General features: G+C 39.5%; 2 protein-coding genes across 2 annotated transcripts in view; both read right to left on the bottom strand.

Moving 5' to 3' along the window:
* LOC134660243 (uncharacterized) overlaps nt 1–17,285 on the bottom strand; it is a 33,429-nt gene extending 16,144 nt beyond the window's left edge. Inside the window, exons 1-8 of the mRNA XM_063515989.1 lie at nt 14,536–17,285; nt 12,362–12,491; nt 11,543–11,657; nt 11,268–11,343; nt 10,029–10,172; nt 3,800–3,950; nt 3,212–3,297; nt 172–330 (exon numbers count right to left, since the gene is read on the bottom strand). Coding sequence (XP_063372059.1) covers nt 172–330; nt 3,212–3,297; nt 3,800–3,950; nt 10,029–10,172; nt 11,268–11,343; nt 11,543–11,657; nt 12,362–12,491; nt 14,536–16,965 — 3,291 coding nt within the window. The 5' untranslated portion in view covers nt 16,966–17,285. The remainder of the gene's footprint in view (nt 1–171; nt 331–3,211; nt 3,298–3,799; nt 3,951–10,028; nt 10,173–11,267; nt 11,344–11,542; nt 11,658–12,361; nt 12,492–14,535) is intronic.
* A 1,178-nt stretch (nt 17,286–18,463) lies between these two features.
* The window catches only part of LOC134660076 (uncharacterized), a 76,696-nt gene continuing 70,896 nt past the window's right edge, over nt 18,464–24,263 (bottom strand). Inside the window, exons 2-4 of the mRNA XM_063515775.1 lie at nt 23,286–23,753; nt 19,241–19,898; nt 18,464–18,560 (exon numbers count right to left, since the gene is read on the bottom strand). Coding sequence (XP_063371845.1) covers nt 18,464–18,560; nt 19,241–19,898; nt 23,286–23,753 — 1,223 coding nt within the window. The remainder of the gene's footprint in view (nt 18,561–19,240; nt 19,899–23,285; nt 23,754–24,263) is intronic.

The following is a 24,263-nucleotide window of genomic DNA, read 5'->3' as shown; positions in this document are numbered from 1 at the left end:
TGCGGGCTGGTGTACAAGAGCACGTCGAGCACGGTGTCGTTGGTGAAGCTGCGCAGGCGCGGGATGGAGGCGAGCGTGACGCGCGCGAGGCGGCGGTCCACGCCGCGCGGCCCGGAGTGCAGGCTCGCGTGCCACGAGATGTGCAACACCTGGGAGAACAAGGTTACAGACCTGGCAGTAGTGCGGGCTGGTGTACAAGAGCACGTCGAGCACGGTGTCGTTGGTGAAGCTGCGCAGGCGCGGGATGGAGGCGAGCGTGACGCGCGCGAGGCGGCGGTCCACGCCGCGCGGCCCGGAGTGCAGGCTCGCGTGCCACGATATGGGCAACACCTGGCAGAATACATATAAGGAAATTTTCGTTATTGCTTGGACCATAAACGGGCACGGAAATCCGTGCCTTCAGCACGGCTAGCACATGATTACCCGCGGGATAGCTCGCGCCGCGAGAGACGGCAGTCGCCCGTCACAAATTTCTATCTCTATCTGTCAATTCCTCGATTTTGGCAGCATGAGTTCGCACATCGAGAAAAGAGTTCCACGAGAGAGAGCCATCCCGCGCGCGACTTAGCCAATGTGGCCATTTATACATGGAACAAACTTTTCATTCGTGGCAACACTGAATCGGTAAAATAATAATCGGATAAGTAATGAATAGTCAGCCTTAGAAACGGAGCGTCCCTAGTCACGATAACTTTGTCTCTTTCTCGCAGTATGAAGAATAAGAAATAGCAAATATTATTTTTAAGTCGAAAATGTCAGTGTCAATACTGTCAATCAAAATTTGATTCGCTTTGTCGTTACAAGTTGGAATGTATTATTATAATTATCTAAAGATTACCTACCTAATCATTAAAATACAACTCCTTACGAATAATTGGCGTTTTGTTAAAAGTTTTGGCTAACAAAATACCATCTTTACGAAGAAGTCAAGTTGTAAGTACTTACGTACACAATTCAATCTTCATAAAGCTCTTTTCCGTTGTCTTTTGCAAAAAAATTACATTCCTTTTAAATATTATTTACAGACTAAATATCTTATGCTAATCCCCGACATATCTCCCTTATGGCTGGCTAGCCGCTGCATTGCTGGCTTCGAAGATAGATTGAATGACAATCATGCACAAGCCTGTCATCAAACACGGAGGTATTCTCTACACCTAAGCATGCTGCTGCTAACCGCAGCCCTCCTGCCATCACGGAGGACATAGAAGGGCTCAAGTTGGGAACCTACTCCGTGCAAGGACAGTCGAGTGTTGATAACACTTCTCAAATAATGTGACTTTTAAATAAATACTACCAAAAACTTTAAATGATTTTATTTACTTTGACCTTTTTGAGATAGGTACTCAGATTTAAGTACGATTCGTCGGAGTCGGAGCGCATTTCACATTTGTATGCCCAAAGCCGGTCGGCTGCTTGCGGATCGGATGGCTCCGGACGGATTCTATCGCTTCTGCCACACATTATGTAAATAGGTACACTGAAAAAGCATTCCGGCGCGGCCCAACTCCAGCCGGTCGGTGGGAATCGTAACTTAAGGATTAGGCTAGTACCAACTCGTACACTACAAAGTAAGTATTACGGCTGTGGTCTTCTGTGAGGTGGAGTTTGAGTTGAGCTGCCAGATTCATTATTTGCATTCTTTGTGGAATGTTGTTTCACAAAATTTCGTCTAAATCGGTTCGGCGGATTAAGCGTCAAGAGGTAACATATAGTCAGCAGCAATAGTTGCTAAGCGGGCGAGGTGTTCAAAATTACCTTGACGCGCTCTTATTCTCTTAACAATAAAGTCGCGTCAAGATCATTTTGAACACCTCGCCCGCTTAGCAACTATTGCTGCTGACTGTACATAGGTACAGATTTACTTTTGCATTTACTTATTATAAGTGAGGTTGATCGCAATATTCAGGTCGGGATTGTGTTGTTTATATCCCACAATGAATGGAAACACCTAAGGAGCGACATAATATAGGTTGTCAACAATAATTGCATGTAAAAATACGCGTGTAAATATAACGGGTTAGCACTGATTGATAGCACGTAATTGTTTCCCGGATTAGCAATGTAATATTTTTGTATCAATTATTTATGTTTCTATTAATTATCCCCCAGTCAATTCGCCACCAAAGGTTTGCTTTGTTGATGTGGTCGTGATCGTACAATCTTAGGCTTAGATTTATTTCTGTCGGATTTTCGTTTAACTTAAGAGAACAAACAAGTCATTGTGAAAAAATATAATAATTTTGATATTAATGGCATGATCATGAAACTCAAGATTCAAATTATACTTAAACAAAAAAGTGTTGTAGTATGAAATAAATATAAAATATGGAAAATTATCTTTCTTTTAGAACAAAAGTCAACAAAACTTCGACCAAATGCGCTTGTCGCCAAACTCAGTACCGGGAGCAAACCCTAGTCGCGACCCTCTAGCCTCGAAGACAATTTCTCTCATTTTGACGTTCAAACGCGGGACATTTTGTCTCCCATAGTACACTCGTGCTACGATTTTCGAGAGTATCCCGCGTGGAACTGTCAAACGACAAAATTATGTCGCTTTGACATTTGTCCGCGAGACAGCGGGTTGTCGCGCGGCTCTTATGCTACCGATTCGCGAGAGAGCTCTATGTCGCGGCATTTTCTCGCCTGTCGACTGTCGCGCCCATCATGTGCTAGCCGTGCAGCAGTGAAATGTATAGCGAGCTAGAAAATTGCATAGACACATTATCAATGAATTTATATATTAAGAAGTAACGAACCAATTCTTATATAAATGGACACCTGCTAGTCCTTAACTGATTCTAATTAAGCTAGAACTGAAACCAGCAGATTAAAGAGCAATATTTCATGAATTATGATTAACAGTGTGTGGCATATTTTATGACATGAACAAAAAGTTTTGGAAATGGTGGATATATATGCCAAGGCTCGGAACAACCGTCATTTTGAAAACATTACCTTGTTCCGTACAACAAAGACTTCTTTATACCGTCAACGATTAAATATGCCCCAATAACATCCGTAGACCGTAAACGAACATTTGAAACTCGTAAATGGATCCTAAATTATGATTTGTTTTTAAAATGACGGGCGTTTTTCCGAGCCTTGGATGCATATTACATTTCGGAGAAGAATTTCTCGGAATATTATCTCTTCAAGCTTTAGTGCCACTATCGCGCACTATACACAATGCGTACAGAAAGTAGTTTACCTCAACTCTGCCGACGATTCCGTTGTCGCAAGAGTTTCTGTAATGCGACTGCAACAGCTGCAGGCTCGTCGCTCGGAAATCGTCCACTGAAATAAAAGATACAATTATTAAAAAAATACTTATTTATTAAATATCAGGCCAGAAGAAATTTGGACAGAACGTCGCCCGATGTCCTTTAATTCGGCAAAATCCAAAATACTGGACATAATTAACCTTTTTAACGATTTTTTATATATTTAAGAAAGATTAAAACAAGTAGTATATAACAATTTATGAAAAGCCTTTTTGTATTATTTTTTTTTCAAAATCATTACTACTGCCAAAAAGAATAGAGTGTATGGAGGCTATCATTGTCATAGTAAATTTTGTAGTCACAGTAAATTTTCTGTACCATCGTTCGACACAGGATTAAAACTTTTGGAACGCCATATGACTTTGATCACTGATATGTGTTAAAGTGGTCTAACATACCCATATTACGTGACTCATTTTTCTAGCAGTAACAGTAACAGCAGATGGTCTATACTCGACGGTTCCGTGTCTCAGACCATGTATGTATGTCTGTATACAAGATTACTTGTGACGTACCAACTTGCTCCACCGGTCTGAACCGCATGTCGCACGCGGAGCCGACGCCGTGACAGAGTAACAGCAGATGGTCTATACTTGATGGTTCCGTGTCCTCGATTTCTGATTCGTCGATGCCTCGGCGGACGACGCGCGGGCGCAACGTGGATTGCTAAAAAAAAACGGTTTCTTAATTTTTGTGGAGCGAAATCGATATAACCTCCTAACGTCCAGCCATACAAACGAAACATTCAAAAATTGCCACTGAAATTTGAACCTAAATTGTAGGAAATAGAGTTGATTTTGCGTTGTTTGAAAATTTAACGAAACAAAGCAAAAGCGACTCTGTTCCAATTGAACATGGTTTATTACATCGAACTGAATAGGAACTATAGGTAGGACCTTGGGCCTTAGGAGGATAAGTACTACTAATGCAAGAGAATTGATTTAACATGTACATCTGGCTTAAAAGTAGGGTGGTACTTCAAAATTATACGTATGATTATATACTTATAACTCACCGCCACCAGCCTAACTCACCGTTAACGGTAACGGTGAATCTGGCTTAAAAATAGGATAGGTAATTAGGTACTTCAAAATTATACGTATGATTATAAGTACAGTCTAAGAACCGAAGGAAAAATTCAGTCAAATGGAGAAAAAGGAACTTTTTTATTATTATTATAAATGGGCTTACTCATGGCCACAGACTAGCCGAGGCGAAGACGTGGCCTACGATGGAGCGAGCCTGCCCAGAAGGTGCCTGTTCAACCTTGATTTGAAGGTTACTAACTTAACCATAGAGAAAAAAATACATAGAGTGCTTATACATCAGTTTTAGTACCAAAAAGACTATTAGCATCTAGCATCGAGTAGCGGAACTATCAGTACTGCTACTTGACAATAAATGTAGCACCGACCGGAAAGTCTTATCTCAACAGACACTGAAATTAATAGTCTGAACTGATGTATGGAGTGAGCACTCTTGTCTTACTATATTTCTCTATGACTTAACTTAGGTTAGGAACTTATAAAATTAAGAAGATGAAGTATTAACGAAATGAACATTGTGTTAAGTCTAATGGCGATTTCATAAATGCGCTACAAGTCACAATTAACTAATTATTTGTCTACTAGTGGGTAGTGACTGCCTGTGAAGCTGCGGTCCTGGGTTCGAATCCCGGTAAGGGCATTTATTTGCGTGATGAGCACAGATATTTGTTCCGGAGTCTTGGGTGTTTTCTTTGTATTTACGTATGTGTATATTATATATATCGTTGTCTGAGTACCCACAACACAAGCCTTTTTGAGCTTACTGTGGGACTTAGTCCATCTGTGTAAGAATGTCCTATAATATTTATTTATTTAATTTATTATTAATTGTATGTGTAAATCTGTCATTTTGACTTATATATTTTCAAAAAAGCGATAAAACATAAATTAACTAATTAAAGATTGTAAAGTTTTATGACTAAGGAGGTATGAAACCAAACGTACCTATAGTCAGCAGCAGAAATTGCTAAGCGGGCGAGGTGTTCAAAATTACCTTGACACGCTGTTATTGTCTTGACAACAAAGTCGCGTTAAGATCATTTTGAACACCTCGCCCGCTTAGCAACTTCTGCTGCTAACTGTACACTACCTACAGTTAATGTAAAGTAAGGCCAACGCAACGAGATATATAATGTAAGCAAACTTTTTATAAATAAATTATTAATCAATTCAATAGGGTTGGCAACTGTCAAAGGTTTGCATAGATGGCGCCATCATAGCCTGCCCCTTTCTCTAATTTTGTTCTAGAGTTAGACCAAGAAAAGTCTGTTATTTTACACGTCATAAATTCATAGAAGTTTGACGTTTAAAATGACACTTGCACTGCGTGGGCTATTAAAATCGCTGCAAACTTTTCTCGGTCTGACTCTGTGAGATTTGGCTTAAAGGGCTGGCATCCAGGCCATAATATGGGGCATTCTCTATGAAAAGGGACCTTATTGTCGATGGTGCGTACGCCGCACAATAACGTCGCGCGGCATTGTATATATATCGGAGCATCGTTAATAATGGCGTAAGCGCCATCGACAATTCATAGATAACGTCACATATTATTCCAAAAGAAAAAAAAAACTATTCTAGGGATTGACAGGGCAAGCTATCAAACATCAACATTTATTCAGCAAATAGGCCACAAGGGCACTTTTACACGTCAACATGGAATTTACATACAGCAAAAAAAAACACATCTACAATTATAAAATACAACTTTCTAAGCCGCAAATATAAAATCAAACTAAAGTATTACATAGAGATGTATAAAGTCTCTAAATGTCGAATTACAAAAAAAAACGCTATAACAATAGTATTGAAAAAAAGAACACAAAGATACAAAACTATAATCTAAAATTATTTAGAGATGTAAATGTCTCTAAGTGTCATCATAACTAAAAGATTACAATATATAGTAGTTAATCAAATTATCCTTAGAGATGTATAGGGTCTCCAAGAGTCAAAATCCTGTATACCTAATTAAAACATTCATTAAGTAAGAAAATGACATGCTGGCGCCATCTGCTAAATACTTCGAACGGCCAACCCTATCGTATACAATATACATTCGTTGGCTTTACATTAGATACGATCCGTACAGTCAGCAGCAGAAGTTGCTAAGCGGGCGAGGTGTTCAAAATTATCTTGACGCGACTTGATTGTTAAGGGAATAAGAGCGTGTCAAGGTAATTGTGAACACCTCGCCCGCTTAGCAACTTCTGCTGCTGACTGTACATGATTGCCAATAGGGAATATTACGCGAAAATCTGCGTAGGGGGCGCCACTCCCACAACAAGTCACATTCTAAGGGTCTACCGCAAACGAGAGAGTCGACATTTTGTTATCTCACACTCTTGCATATTCGAGCGATAAAGAGGCAGATAGCTGACTTTCGATTTCGCGTTTCCCGGTAGGCCCTTTGTAAACAAACCGCCTTGATGTATCGATGTCATATTTTATATTGTCTGTAAAAGCTTGTCAAAAAACAGTTTAAGGTACAGTATGTATAAGTTACTCTATGGTATACTTAAGTCACTAGTGCTGCACTCTGACGGCAAAACATTGCAGTAATACTCCCTATTCAGTTATCAAAAAAAAACATGGCGACGTACAGTGCCATTTTCTAGACTAAATTTTTGACAACCAATGAATGTTTGGTAGGGATGAGACTAGGGATGGGACTAGTGATGGGACTAGGGATGGGACTAACAATCTTATCTTTCTGGCACTTCCATTCACCAGCGCCGTGGACCAGCAGTACGAGATGGTCAATCCTGGCCGGCTGGTCGAGGGATACATTGAACTTGGGGAGGCTTCGGTAGACGCGCTTGCCGAAGGTGAATAGCTGGATAGGATGGGTTAGGGTACTTAGGTTAGGGAGTCTCTATTGTTTTCCAACTAGTTTTAAATCGTAGTCACACGCGCACATACACACATGCACGCACTCACATAAAACATTGTGGTATTAGATCATATATCTTACTATGTCATTTAAATTATTAGATTTAGGCACGATTTAGGGTAATTCTTTAATACCAAATTATCCGTAAGGATGTAATGTACTTTAAATTACATATAACGGAAGACTCTTGTCACAATTAAGTATCTCGATACTTAATAATAAAAAGAGACACCAACTAGAATATTGTAAAACTTTCTGGTTTAATGAATAAAAAAATATTTTTTTTAATGTATTGTTTGCCCGCATTTTCGTTAGTCATAATTAATTTGGTTCAGAAACGCGTCACTTTTCAGGATTGCAATAAAACAAACCTAACCTAACCTATCTATAGGATAACCTTACAAAAATCCTGTAAAGTTAACGAAACCGTTTTATGACTCCTGATAATATGGCAAACAATACATTATGACTTAAAACTTTATGCGAAACAAAGGGATAGGATATGGATGAATATAACAAAATATGTAAAGATAAACAAAGTCGCGTTTCTCCAATATCCAGCGCCACATATTGAACGGAAGTCGAGTTATTTTGACGAGTTAGTTTGAAAAGTGGGACTTGGTTTAACACATTCAGCGCCGAAAACCCGACAATCGGGTATTTTATGATTCCGTTCCCAGGCCGGACGACCCGATAGTCGGGATCGTGGTACTACAGCTTTATATGACGAAATTGTTGTGGCCTGGCGCGGATGTCTTGTTTGGCTAGGTGGCAATGAATGTGTTAAAATTACTTGCGTTCAATAGAACGCGCTGGGAACCCGAACTTGAAACCAGAGATTTAAGCACCGAACATAACTAATAAATTTAAAGAAAATGGCGTCAGAGACCCTTCCTTTTTGCACCGGGGGTTAAAAATGAATGGAACTGAGATAAAAGATAAAGATAAGATAAAAGATAGTTGAATACAAGTAGGCATATTACAATGCGCTTATGAACGTCAAATAAAGCTACACCGGCACCAACCCTACACCACTGCCTCGAGAAGATTTAAACCCCCCCTCAATTGGAGGAGGGTATCCCAATATGGGACCGGCAACAAACTCGGCGGGACACATCTTTTCAAAACAGTGAGTCCTGAGACTATCCAGAATCTTGGAAGAATGCTATTTTGTAACGGTATCGGTCTTCTTGTTTTATTCATCTCAGGCATAGATAAATATAGTAAGACAAGAGTGCTCACTCCATACATCAGTTCAGACTATTAATTTCAGTGTCTACATCTAGCATCGAGTAGCGGAACTATCAGTACTGCTACTTGACAATAGATGTAGCACCGACCGGAAAGCCTTATCTCAACAGCATAAGACTTTCCGGTCGGTGCTACATCTATTGTCAAGTAGCAGTACTGATAGTTCCGCTACTCGATGCTAGATGCTAATAGTCTTTTTGGTACTAAAACTGATGTATGGAGTGAGCACTCTATGTATTTTTTTCTCTATGTCTCAGGTTAGTATTAGGAAATGCTTGTGCACTGAATTTGTATGGCGAATACTCGTTCCCAGTTCCGATACTGAGGGCCTACCGCGAACCACGTTCGAAATGCTGCCTCCCTGTCACACTTACGTACGAATTTACACGTGCGACAGAGAGGCAACACGTCGAACGTGGTTCGCGGTAGGCCCTCTGATTATGTCTTTCTACACATTCTACATTTTATTATCTCGTTTCGTTGGCCTTGCTTTACAAATCATCATCATTATCATCACCATATCAGCGTTTTATCGCCCACTGCTGAGCATAGGCGGTCCTGAGCCAATCTCATCCAGAACTTCCAGAAGTGACCCGCAATCTTCCGAATATCGTCCACCCAATGAGCCAACGGACGAATAAGAATAATGAACCCTTAGGCTGGTCGTAGACTATTTTTCTTTAGCTTTAGCTAGTCAGGGGCGGATCCAGGGGATGTCATGTTCATGAAGGGAATAGGATGCTTTTCGGGAACCTGAACACACCCAGCCACATAATAAATAATAGTACTAGGCACAAAAGATTCACTGTCTAACAAAACGCGTTTATTACGACAGATATAAACCGCTAGATGGCGCAAGCGCGAGCAGGCGTCCGTTGCTTTGGAAACTACTATGGCTAGACAGTAGACACCAAAATTGGTGTGGGCCGTAGGTACTTGTAGCGAGGCGTCGAAATCGCGGAGTGAGCCACGCCCACAGACAAGACATCCTCCAGACTGAGCATAGTAGCGCTACCCCCTCTGCCACAAATATACGGTAGTTTTACTCCATTTTCGAGTCAAAGTGTCTTTGTGTGACGTCCGTGTCTTTGAACGGACCAATCAGGGCACGGGACTCGCTCGCCTCGTCCCCCGCACCCCAGTATTTTTGGCAGCATCGGTTTCATGAAATAATTGGTCTAAACTCCGTCTAGAGGATTCCTAGTCTATGGATTTAGCTAGTCAGTGGCGGATCCAGGGGATGTCATGTTCATGAAGGGAATAGGATGCTTTTGGGGACCCTGGGGGCCTAGCCAAAGTGACAATCGCTTGCGCTTCGCCTCTCGCTTTGTGTCTCTCTACCACTCTTCCATATTAGTGTGACAGTGACAGTTGCATTTCGTTCGCTACGGAGCGTTAGCGATTGGTATGTTGTCCACGGGACCTGAGCCTATCCCGGTTAAGACCACCCCCTACTACTAAACAATCAGACAACAACAACAACATCAACCAATCAAACATCAACAACAACCTACAACAGTACAACTTATCAGTACAGTTATCAGTGCAACTTACATTGGGTGCGCTGAATGCATCGGTGGCGCCGGCTTGCAGGAAATGCACCATGACTGCAGGGCCGTGCATCACTACCAATTCGTTGTTCGGTAGCAAAAGACGGCGGTGCCACTCGCCTGTCGTCACGCCGTGACGATACTCCACCTGGATTCATACCAACATTTCATAATCATCATATCAGCCTTTTATCGTCCATTGCTGAGCATAGGCCACTCTTCGCCACTCATCCCGGTCACAGTATAAATAATAGTACTAAGTACAGAAGACTCACTCTAACAAAACGCGTCTGTTACGATCAGCACAGATATGGCCGCTAGGCGACAGTGCCACGCGCGGCTAATGGCTTTCCCCAAAATTGGGGCCGGAACGGATGTACTTTTAGCTATAGTTTGTAGCTTTCTAATAGACCCCGAAGGCTAATCCTATTGTCCTAATCCGCTCGTGCCACGTGCCACAACCACCTGCATAAAAAATCGGTACTTCGGTTACTGAGTGCCGGCGAGTCGAACGCTACAGAACCAGTCTAAAATGTGTCATCGAGATGCGTAACAAAGGCGCGTTATCGGAGAGCGCTCCTACACTGGTTTTTGAGCGTTGGACTAGCCCGCGCTCAGGTGCCAAATAGAATAATTAGGACCCTTTTTTGCAGGTAAGTAGCACGTGCGGTTTTACTGAACAATAGACAATAAGATAAGCCTTCGGGCTCTACTAGAAAGCTACAAACATACCTGTAGCCAAGCGACGAAATCGCGGAGTGAGACACGCCTGTCCCGGTCCTGAGCCAATCTCATCCAGAAGTGACCCGCAATCTTCCGAATATCGTCCACCCAACGGACGCCAGACACGTTTTGTTTGGTTTTATCAACATTTTATAAATTAAAATAAATATGGTTTATGTCCAAAATTTTTCGGTACCTACAGTCAGCAGCAGAAGTTGCTAAGCGGGCGAGGTGTGAAGTGTGTGTGCTATGCCTCACCCACACACAGGCATAGCCTTAACATATATAAGTGCATGTAAGTGTTATTTAAATGATTATACGTCTATACTCGAACCTAGTTGTTTCAATCAACGTCCCACCTCACATGGCGACCCTGCCAGGATAAACTTCAAAATAACCTTGACACGCTCTTATTCTCTTAATAATAAAGTCGCGTCAAGATCATTTTGAACACCTGGCCCGCTTAGCAACTTCTGCTGCTGACTATACTTTTACCTAAAACAAGCAAGCATTTAGGTACCTCTAATTTCTCTGCTACAGCCTCCGTGTAGGGCACATATCGCGCGTCCGTGGTACCCTTATAGAACCAGCTACATCTGAAATGGAATAACAAATATATATTAGGTATAGAAAAATATTTTTTTTTTTTTCATATTTTCCTCGCTCAGCGTGTAGTGACACTATTGGTTAACGCTACGCATCCTCGCACATCTCTGGTGGAAACGCAGACTAAAAATCGATTTGCAATATCGGCTATTTTGTTCGCTATATAAGACTAAAATGAAAACTTCGTACCTCCTGACATTGGTGGGTTTGTCCGACCAATAGACAGCTATCCTCAGCCGTCCAATCACGTTCACATCGTACCTGCCTCCGTCGGTCGGAACCAACGTACCCTCATTTAGGTTAGCTGTAAAAAAAATATTAAATAAGGTATACCATTAACCAAACAACTGAATACTCGTAGGTTCACAATGGAATTACTCTTGTTGCATCCACATAGAATCCAGACATTTCTAAATGTAAGCGTAAACGAATATCGACAGTCGATAAATCGAGTGTTGTGTGTCGACAGAGTGACATCCCTAGCGCGCAAAACGTTCAAGCTGATAAAAGTGATAAACAAGACCAAGTGCGGGTAGTTCGAAAAAGCGCGGTTAGATGTTGATGTCAACTTTAGCCAGTCTTCTCCGAGACCACGGGGACAACGCCGTCCTCGAAACGTCGGAGGTCAATCTTAAAACTTATATACGCGATTAAGTCCGGTTGTACAATTTAATAATGTGTAAAAATCGTGAAAGTTTAAATCAGTGTTTTACTCTTGTGGACACTCAAACGGGGATTGCAGGGAGACGTGCGGCGTCCATATTAAACACGTAAACGTATGAAAGCACGCCATGTACACGGTGCTCAAATCTTTTTGGATGCTCGACAGAAGACCTAAGAAACCTACCTAAGGGGCAATACTTAACATACCTGTCGTCTAACGATTGTTTACAAGCAAGTTCATTGACCCTGTCACCTGTTAGGGTTAGAACAAAGTAGTTTTTTGCATGGATGTTTAAAAGGCCTTCCAGGCTGTATATTGATATATTGGTGTAAAATTATACTCACGGCTCTGAAACGCGTTTTCTATAGCCCTCGAATCCGTGACGGAAAACCCGCGCCAAGTCGACTTATCTTCACAGTCCGCTCGGTAGAACCAGTGGTGTTTCACCGGCTCATACTCGTTGGGGGAGCGATTCTGGAACGTAGGTATATGGTGGTAAGGTTGGTTTTTGATTAACAGGCTGGCTCAACCAACGAGACTAGTTCGCAGTAGTTCGTACACTTCGTACTCGTTGGAGGAGCGATTCTGGAACGTAAGTATATGGTGGTAAGGATGGTTTTTAATTAAAAAATGGATCTAGTGAGATATCTTTGCAGTCCGCTCGGTAGAACCAGTGGTGTTTCACCGGCTCATACTCGTTGGGGGAGCGATTCTGAAACGTAGGTATATGGAGGTAAGGTTGGTTTTTGATTATCAGACGGGCTCATCCAACGAGACTGGTTCGTACTCGTTGGGGGAGCGATTCTGGAATGTAAGAATATGGAGGTAAGGTTGGTTTTTAATTATCAGAAGCATGGATGACAGTGAAAAATAATGGATCTAGTGAGATATCATCATCATCACAGACCCCTCGATAGAACCGGGTTTATCTCTAGTTTGAATTAATGGATATAGTACCTAATTGGAAGTATTATGGGCAAATGTGCAATACTGTAAAACATCACAATTATTATATGATCAATAAAGTTAATCAAAAATATTAGTAAGTTTAGGTATGTTAGAAAATCATTTTAATATTCATTCATTCATTGCCTACCTATTTTATTATAAATAAATTATTCTTATTCTTATTCTTATTTACCCTGACTAAACATTTTAGTTATTTCAAAAAGTTAGCACAAGTTGCACAACTAAAAATGGATTTAACCTTCTTATTAAAATTTCAGGTCGATGTGGTTCTTAACACATTGAGTGCCGGTGCCGGGAACCCGGCGATAGAGTTCTCTGTTCGAAGGTAGCTTTCCTCTACAAAGCGGGAAAACTGAGATCGGCTACGAAAACGTTAGCAGTGAATGTGTGTGTTATATCTCTGAAACGACAGTCTATTTGGTAGAATGAGTTATTGACTATAGTCTATAATAGAAGCTTTACTTCTAGTACCAGTTACAAAATAATACTTCATAAATATGTACAGAAGTCCCACTGTCTAACAAATCCGATATTTAACCGCTGAAGGTCACGATGCTCATTATCAACCTTTTCTGGTTATCAACTAGGGTTGTCAATACGCGCATTAGAAATAGAAATTCATTTATTTGCAAGAATGCAGGTCAAAAACGTGACAAAAAGGGTAAATATAAAGTTTCTAAATATTTCCTTTTATATTGCCATTGAACTATTTTCTATAAGTATATAATAAAATTAATAAAGTTGTAATTACACTTCTACGGCGTCGGCAATTACGGCACGTCATGTCTTCACGAATGGAGTCTTGGAACTAAATTAGAAAGTCTTTACACCATTACCATTAGTCATTACCTTAATGACAATAAATAAGCTTACATTATTATTTGCAAAACCCTCTGTCTTGAGCAATGTCGAAGATTATGAGCCATCTTTGTGAGGTTTAAATTAAAAATGTATAATATCGATTATTATATGCTGTTTACGTAACGACCTTTTATGCTTTAAATATAAGGGCTTGTCGCTTCGATTGCTATATCACGATAAAAACTTACCTACATATGAAATAAGTAAATGAAGAAGTACATTTAAAAGAATACTTATTCCATTTTAAAGTTTAATAACTTTTAAACGAAGTTTAAAATAGCAAAATGGTTAAATAAACTTAATACATATACATAAAGTCTATTTTTTTATTCGGTAGACTAAAATGACATTTCATAGTATGAACATCACGTGTCATTTCATACTATGAGTGTCATTTTAGTCTACCGAATAAAAAAAATAGACTTTATGTGAACATTCCTACCGGTGATTAAGACTATACCTAGAACTTGTTGTGGAAAAAATGAGGGATTGATAAAATGTAATATCGACATAATTGTTATCGATACGTAGGTGCCTCAACTGCCTCAACTCTATACAAAATACTAACACTATTAAAGATTATAGCTACCGCGAAATAGTACCAGCCCTATCTTTTATTATTACTAGCCATTTTTTATGACTTTAGTAGGTACCCACTAAACAAACCATCAAATGAAAAAGTAAATACCTCTGTCATCATAGCAACTCCTTCGCCATTGTCTCCATCAGACGCCACGTCTTCCATCGTGACGTTGACTGAGCGCTCTTTATCCTTTCTAGGCTCCACATCCACTTCTTCCTTCTTAGGACTATTAGCACCGTCCATTGCTTGTCTAAACCTAACCTGGTCTATGTCTAAATCGACCTCGCTAATCGTCAAAACGGGACCCGCTTTTAAATCTATACAATATTTACATTTCTTTACAATTTCCGTTAATATTTCGTCATTTAGAATGGTTTCCTCTTTTTTTAATTCGATTTCATTTTTCACGATATCTGGTTGGTTAGCAGTTTGTGTATTTAAGTTTTGTTTTATAATATTGAGACTAGGTTCACCTTTGTTAAAATTAAGAACGTCATTGTCGTATTCTACAGAGAAATATCTGACTGTTCTAACTGTTTGCTCTTTATTAGGCTCTATGTTTTGAGGGGATGTCAAGTCGTTCATAAGATTTAAGTTCGCTATGTATCTATCGTGTGGAATGTTTGAAATATTTATACATTCTTTATAATGATCTTGACTTTGACTTAACTCAAAAAAAGGTTTGCTTCCTTTCATTTCCTCATTTTGTCTATAATGGTCTTGTCCTTGGCTTAATTCAAAAAAAGACTTCGTAATGTTAGTTTTAGGCGGTGCCGCAAAATAGCTCGCCAATCTATTCACGCCATCGGTCGGTTCAGGTTCCTGTGTTGAGGATGCGAAGAAATTTATAGGGTCCGGTAATGGTACTGGTTTATTTTCCTGCACTTTATCTTGAGGATTAACAGAGGTATGTTCTTTTGTAGGTTCTATACGTTTCTCAGGACCAGTTACACTAGTATCAGCAAGTTTTATATTTGTCCGAAAAACACCAGTAAAATCAGGCAGTCTTGTTTCCAATCCTGGTTCTTGTATGTTTGGAGCTTCATTTGTTAAATGTGTGATATTGGAAAAAACAGTCGATGTCAAATTCTCAGTTTTTGTGTGCACAACACTAACTGTTGTAGTTATTTGTGTTTGTGTCGTAGTATCAGGTACTTTTACAGTTCCACGTTGATGATGACCCTTTGGAACTAATTCATAATGATCCTCAAAACCAGGCGGTATCCTTGCAATAGTCGGTGATTTAAGTGAATTTTTGACATGTGTCTCAACGGCATAGTTACCTGTATCAAAATACGAAGGCATCATCGCATTAGACATTGACACATTAGCAAAATCATTTTTCTCTGTAGCATCATCATTTCCTTCAAGTTTTTTAAATCTATCAACCCTATTGGTAAAAGTGTCTTTTACTTCGTCGCCTTGACCTTTAAATTCTATCTTGTCATCGTCTGCCTCGGAGGGTTCAATAACATATTCTTCAAAAACTGGAAAATCTTTGCTTGCGTCTTGTTCTATCGACTGAACATCTAGCACACCCGTTTCGTCTGATTTAGCATCGTCTGAATCTTCTACCGGTGGGGCACTGGGAATATTCATTTTACTTTGCAGCAATATGGGAGCCTCCTCCTGAGGCACATTTAAATCAGTTTCTATGTCACCGCAGTTAGATAAATTGTCAAAGAATAGGTTATTATTAGAAAATGATCCTATAGCATTGGACTTTGCTTTAAAAGTATAATCGTGGTCCAAAAGGTCTTCGCCGGGAGGCAACGGAGCTTCAACACGCCAACCGTAACTTGCTTCAATGTTGGTGCTTTCAGTCTCATCCAACAAATCTGAAGCTGACTGTATTTGCAAAGTTTCTATAGTTTCATCAGCAATCAGCATTATTTCTGCGCATTGGTTGATTGTATCAAATTCATCTGGAACATCTCGATTTATATCTGTTTCGGTCAATGGAACTTCAACCGGGTTTGAAAGTTGTATGGGAGCAGTTATATTTTTAATCATTTTGTGAGTTAAATCTTCTGCCGGCACGGGTTCCGACTGCACAGGTTGGTTTACTTCCCTGCAAGTCACACAAATGTCTAGATTATCTTGCTCACTTTTGTCCGCGCACAAATTATCATCTTCTGAGTCTTCATTGGCTAATGACATTAGGCGGTCAGCAGATGATTGATCGTCCACTTCTTCTTCATTCGAATTCCAAGAAACACATCCTTCACTAACACCGTCCGATATCTCTTGAGGTTTTGAAAAAGGGTTCTGCAATGACGCATCAAACGCACTGGGTAGTTCAGGGATATCCGAATTTTGGAACATATCTACGTAATTTATAGCACCACTTTTCTTCAACTCGTTATTTTCATCGATAACAATTTTGCCTATTAAAATTGGCTGTGACAATTTATTAAATGGCATATTTTGTTTTTCATCCAAATCTTTCTCTTCTAGATTTGTCTTTCCGTCGTCTTTGATCTGCAGATTTTTAATAGCTTCTGCTACATTTTCTGCAGTTGACATTTCAACCATTTCCGGAATGCCACTATCTGGCTGACCTTGGAAGAAAGCACCAGCACCATCATTACCTGTTTCATGTTCTACTACACTTTCTTTATCATAACCAGAATCGACAGGGTCATACCTACCCCATATATTTTCTTCTTGTGCAGATTTGAAATCCACAGCAGATGTTGATTCCTGAGTAATATTAATAAATTGTGCTGCGTAATCTTTATCATAACTAGTACTAAAAGCAGAATCATAAGTGCCCAGCGCATTCACTCTTTCTCTTTCTGTAAAATCTGTGTCGACACTAGATGCTTGTTCATGAGCTATGCTATTGTTGTCTGTTACATAACCAGAACTAATTGTTGTTATTGTATCATGCGTACTCTGTGTATTAGCCCTTTGTGTAGTATCAGTGTCTACGCTAGATGTTTGCTCATGAGTGATGATATTGTTGTCTACTGTATTATCTTTATTAGATCCATAACCAGTTGAGTCATATGTACTCTGCGAATTAGCTAATTGTGTAGCATTAATGTCAATGGCAGATGTTTGTTTTAGAGTACTGTTAGATACACTGTCTTTATCATAATTAGTACTAGTTTGGTCATAAGGACCCCATATATTAGCTCTTTGTGAAGATTCGGTTTCTACGGCAGGTGTACGCTCATGAATAACCTTGCTGTTATCTACTGCGTAATCCTTATTATAGCCGGTACTAGTAGGGTCATAAGAGCCCCATTGGTTCACTCCTTGTGAAGTTTCGGTGTTCACGACAGATGTAGTATTATTGGGAGGTTGGCTATAACCTTCCTGAATGGGCAAATTGGTTCGGCTATAACTTTGTGTGCCGTAAATTGGTTGCGAATAATAGCTAGAAGTAGAATAAACATTATGAACTTGTTGATTATAATAATCACTAGCATTAGGTATAGAACCTTGTCCATATGTAAAGTTATGTTGATGTACATCGTAATTATAAGGTTGCACTTGCGTTTCAGGGTTAGCTATGAATATTTCTAGTCCTTGATTATGCCCGTAGTTAGATTGAGTATTTTCTGCCCCGTCCGGTTTTACCGTGTTATATCCAGGGTCGAAGAAAGTCGTCACGCTATTCTGTAGCTTGTTTATATCTATTGAAGATAATTTAGATTTAAGCGAGCCTATTATGCCAAATGCGGATTCTTGTTTCGGCGGTTCATAAGCATCTGGCGCTTGCCGGGACAAGTCAAACGTAGTGTTATAATCATAAGTAGAGGCTCCAGATTCAGGTGGATAATTAATATTGCCAGATGGTTGGTTTATATCAACAGGTGTAAAGTTATAATATTGTTTTTGATGTTCATTATTTACTGGGGGCAAAATAGCTCCATGCGATGATGCATTTTCAGTTACATTCTCGGGAGTAAACAGTTCTGCTTGCCCCGTATTCGTTTCTGGTGTAAATACGGCACCTTGAAAAGCAGTCGTAGCTACCGGCGTTAGAGTAGGTTTTACATTGTTACTAATAGCACCGACACCTTCAATAGGTCCTGAGTAATATTGTGGCCTTTTCTTCGTCATCCTGAAATTGGTGCTGCCTGATGCCTTCGGTGGTTCTGGAATTGTAGATGGTTCTGCTGCAGAAAGCAACATTTGGTGCAATTGATCGTTTGTTAAATCCTTCGATAGTAAGGATACATGTTTATTAGGTTTAAATATTTGTGGTGCAGCTGCTGATGTCGCACTTTGAGCAGAAAGCTCTGAGGTAGGTTGACTTTGTAAATTGGAGGCACTCATCAGTGGTTGAGCCGATATAATTGACATAGATGACGATGCTACTGCTGTATTTGGAAATAGTGGAATATTTGTAGGCGTTGGTATATTTGGACCAGTCATTGGCGGTGGGATAACAGATTGCAGTCCTGGCGTATAAAATTGCGGTGGCGGTAATACAGATGCCGATTGAGCACTTGATGTCATTGAAAATTCTGGCGCATTTGGTGCCATCGTTGGTGGACTTGCAAAAACATTTTTCGGTGCCGTTGCTTGTGACACGATTGCAGGAGTTTCCAGGAGTGGTAAATTTCCCGGAATAGGAGGTACTGTTGCTTGTGAAGTAAATGGTGCAACTGGATTTTTTGGTCGCGGCGGTAGATTTCCCGCTATTGATGGTACTGTTGCCTGTGAACTCATTGCAGGGGGAGTTGCGAATGCATTTTTCGGTGGTGGTGGTAAATTTCCCGTTGCAAAAGTGGGTATTCCAGATGCTGAATTTGCTGGTACATTTATTGATGAATCGACTTGAGAGCTTGCTGACGCAAGTGTAGTCAGCGGTGTAGCTGTTGAAACTGTACTTGGGATTGGCATAGACATGGGTATAACTGGCGATGCTTCTAGTGATGTATAACTTGAAGGAAAGCTGCCAGAGTTACTACCCATAAACGATGGCTGCGAGGCATTTGGTGGCAATGTTTCTGCTGCAATCGGCGCTGGTACAAATATATTACCAACCGCAGCAAAAGCTGGTGCTTGATTAGTTATTGTAGGTTTATTCGAACCTATTCTCCTAGCGACGGATGGCGGTAACACCGTCTTACCTACGTTAGGCGCACTGTCTCTTTTCGCTAAATTAGAAAACATCGGCGGTGGTGGAATTATACCTTGCTGATTAGAATCTTGAAATTGGGATGCAGCGACGTTTATATCTTGCCTTGTTTCAAATACATTAGATTTACTATCGCGTTCTAATGGAATGTTTTGTTCATTACTAAAAGCGTTAAAATCAACATTAGTTTGACGAACGTCTGTTGGTATGTTGCTAGTATTTATAAAATTATTTATTTCTGGTTGGGGGGTGAATATTGGTTGGTTGAAAGTAGGAGGCGTGTACGTCGGCATCTGGCCTGATTCTCCCGAACTTAAACCAGGAATTTGAGCGTATTTCTTCTTTGTCGTTAGACGGAAATTTCCCGGACCTGAAACAATGAAAGAAATATTTATGAGGTTATTTAATACAGGTATACAGTTAAGACTAATAAAGACGGGTCACAGATTTATGATTCATTTGACTTGAGACAATTATTTTCTTTCGAAAGTCTGAATGACTTATTCAAGTTTCATTGGAGTAAATTCGAAAGCAGAGTGATTTTGAATGTTACAAACATCTACTAAACTTGATAAGTGTTGCAGTAGCCACACACGATTCTAGCAGTCTCCGTACAATCCAAGTTACGCTCTCATTTTAAAACGACATTCTGAAATAACATGAAATTTGACACTCACAACATTCAAGTATTAACATAGTTTTCGTAGCTAGAAATTGAAGAAGTTTTACATACAAAATGTCTACTCACTCTGTATGGAAGCGTAACTCTGTATGAAAGCGTAACTCAATTTTATGGAAGCGGAATTTTGGCGACGGGTTCGGGATTTTGAGTGTAGGTAGGTACAGTCACCTGCATATAAATTTGTATGCAAAGGTGTTACGCTAATAGTATTGGTGACTGTACATGCAGGTACTCGTAATTATGTCAGTCCCCATGTATGTTGTAGGACTTGTAGGTATACCTTGGTATAATAAACAGGTGTCACAGATGTCCGCTCGTACGCGGTAGTAAAGCTGTCATTAATGTCATTAGTGTCAAGACAACTTGTCCATAAGGACCAGTTTAGCACGTTTCCACGGACGTAAGAAAGACTGAATGACTTCTACTTGAGATTTCGTCCATGTAGAATGACGATATCCTTAATGAAAACTCCTATGGTTTATGGTTTGCCCAAAAAATTAAAATAAGAAAAATAAATAAAATACACGACAGCAAATAAATTTACAAAACTAAATTTTTGACGACCGGTCTGGCCTAGTGGATAGTGACCCTGCCTGTGAAGCCGCGGTCATGGGTTCGAATCCCAGTAAGGGCATTTATTTGTGCGATGAGCACAGATATTTGTTCCTGAGTCATGGTTGTTTTCTATGTATTTAAGTATTTGTATATTATATATATCGTTGTCTGAGTACCCACAACACAAGCTTTCTTGAGCTTACCGTGGGGCTTAGTCAATTTGTGTAATAATGTCCTATAATATTTATTTATTTATTTATTTATTTAAATAAACATGAATTAATAAATTAAAAATGATAATAAAGAAAAAAAAACGTCAACAAGCAAAAAATTTAATTAAAAACATATTTTCATAGATAATTGAACTTTTTTAACATGTCAGAAGAAGAAAAAACAACTATACCCGTGTTCGATCGTTTCTAGGGTAATAAAATCCCACGACACGTCAGTACATAAACCTCAAATTGCCGTATGACAATGGAAACGCGCAATATTCTCGCCTCAAAACCATTATTTACCATTATTTATCTACTGGTTAATAACAAACATTATTTTACTATAATTATATTGCGATTCACAGCTTATAATATGATGTTTTATAGCGAAGCTTCCTCAGAATATGTGATTTTGCAAATGATTTTGTTTTGAGATATGTACTATGTAGGAACAGTCAAGTGTAATTAAAAATATCATTTCACCTTATAAAATAACGTCCCCGCCGCGTCTGTCTGTTTGTATGTTCGCGATAAACTCAAAAACTACTGAACGGATTTTCATAAGGTTTTCACCTATCCGTAGAGTGAGTCTTGAGGAAGGTTTGTGTATAATTTGTTAACCCGTGCGAAGCCGGAGCGGGTCGCTAGCAAGTGCATATAAAACTTACTCAAAAATATGTCACATAGTTAATTCGCTGACATAAGAGCTATGGGACATATTTTGGAGTATGATGAGTGCACCCATATTTTTACGTGTTTAAAAAAATACTATACTTAATTCAAAATTGACTGCCGATTTTTCTTGTGTGTTGGTCCATAGAGGCTTATACAACCTTATGCGATTAGGACCCTAGCCCTATCATTAACTCAGAAGGTTACACAATGACCCCAGAGTGACCCGCGTTACGAAATTCGGAATAATCATTGCAATTACATTAACATCGATGATTTGACATTACGTAGGCCTTTTTGTAAAAGACATAAGGTCTACAAATGGTAGGTAGCTTGTGAATGTTGCTGTTAGTACGTGATGATTTGGGTCCGAACCGTGATTGGAGGTCATGGGTTCCAAGTAGGGTTGCCAGATGGTCGGGATTTGGCGGGATTCTCCCGATTTTTAGCATGTGTTCCCGATTCCCGACAAAGTGAAAATTGTCCCGAAAAAGAGCTTCACGTTAAATAGTGAAAAAGGCGAAAAAATTATAAAATAGGTAAAAAGTAACATAAAAATACATGTGGCAAGTGCAAGCTAAGAAATAAATTAGTTACTTTTTTTGATTATTGATACCTAATAAGTATAAGTATGATAAATGATAATATAGGTAGATATTGAGAAGACATTTTTTTGTTTGTTCAAGATCTTAAATAATTTATACTATTTTTATATAAAAATGTCTATGGGCAGAGCAGCTGGCCTGACGTAGTCCCAATAATGTAAAATATCGTTGTTTTTGATACAATTACTTTAATTGGAATGTTTTTTTTTCCCGACTTAAGTCCCAAAATCCCGAAAAATGGATATGAATTCCCGATAATAGCGCCTTTCGATCTGGCAACCCTAGTTCCAAGGGTGTTGATTAAAATCAAACATTACAACGATATGTTTATGAATTTAATTTTTATCTTATTACTAAGCGACCCGCCTCGGCACGGGTTAACAAATTATACATACCTAAACCTTCCTCTTGAATCACTCTATCTATTAAAAAAAAACCGCATCAAAATCCGTTGCGTGGTTTTGAAGATCTAAGCATACATAGGGTCAGACAGACAGGGGAAGCGAGTTTGTTTTATACTATGTTAATGATGATAAATATTAGGAGCTTTTTAAAATGTGAACCTATGGATTTTTTTTTGTCCCCTATAGAGGATGAATTGACCGACTGGACTGAAGAAAATGGTCGACTGGACTGAAGAAATGTAGGGATTTTTAGTAATGGCCGAACTTTTGTCAAGGTATCCCATTTTTGCATATGGTAACATTGCAGGTAACCCTAATCTAGGGGTTGCTAAAAAACCGGCCAGTTGCGAGTTGGACTCGCGTTTCAAGGGCTCCATACATTAAGTCCGACTCACGCTTGACTGCACATTTCTGATAGGTTTTCCTGTCATCTATAGGTAAAGAACTATTTTGTGTATGTTTTTCAAAATTTTAGACCCAGTAGTTTCGGAGATAAAGGGCGGGGGGGATGGTAGGACAGACAGACAGACAGACAGACAGACGCACGAGTGATCCCATAAGGGTTCCGATTTTTCCTTTTGAGGTACGGAACCCTAAAAAGAAAAATTCAAAAGAAAACCTCACCAGAAATCGGCGGCTCCCTCAGCGGCGGCGGCCTCTCACTCACACCCACCAACGGCATCTCTGTCTCGCTCACACCCGCTTGTATTCCACTCGCACCCGTCTGCGCAGGCTGCGCCCTCTCAGGCGTCTCCCTCTTCATCAGCATGTTAGAAAAGGACGAGAACACTGCGCTAGCGACTTGCGGCAGCACTGTCGGCAACTGGCTGAAATTCTGCGCTATATCGGCCGTTATACTCTGATTCAGCTGTATATCTTCATTCTCATTTAGATTAATTTCTTCTAAATTGTCCTCTTTTTCGATATTAGTTTCAATATGGCTGTTCAGAGGGGCGCTGACGTACGTGGTGCCTTGGAGGCGCGCGAAGTACTCATTTACGTCGAAATCGTCTTTTTGGGGGGCATTTTCGAAAATGGGGGTGAAAGTGTCGCCTGACGGGGTGGGGGTGAACTGAGTTGGGGTCTCGGGTTCTGTAACAAATAAAAGTTAAAGTTACATACGTATTTATAGTTATAAGTATGTATATCGTCGCGAAAATACTTGCTCGACAAATGTTTATATAATATTGACGATTTTTGAAATTACAAATTCTTTCATTTTATTTTTATTGATGTTTTATTGGTTTAATTTAAATTGTACTCTTGACTTTATCTAATGTATACTTTTATGTTTTTATCTTCGGTAAATCGGTATATTTATAATGGCAAATTCTTTCCTTTATTTTATTAATGTTTTTTTTTGTAGTTAAATGGACATTGTATTTCATGAATTTATTTAAATTCTTCTACTGTATGTATTCAAACACAATTGACATTGTTTATGAATAAATATCTTGTATCTTGGGGGTAGGTAGATCTGTGTAAGATGTCCCCTATTATATATTTTGTTGTAATTTAATGTAGTAAATATAGATAAGTAGCCAAAAATAATATCTGCTTTTAAAGAGGCAAAAAATGTAAAGTAAGGATGATAAGCACGAA

Source organism: Cydia amplana, chromosome 26 (assembly GCF_948474715.1).
Source record: "Cydia amplana chromosome 26, ilCydAmpl1.1, whole genome shotgun sequence".
NCBI lineage: Eukaryota > Metazoa > Arthropoda > Insecta > Lepidoptera > Tortricidae > Cydia > Cydia amplana.
This window is presented reverse-complemented; position numbering and strand designations above follow the sequence as displayed.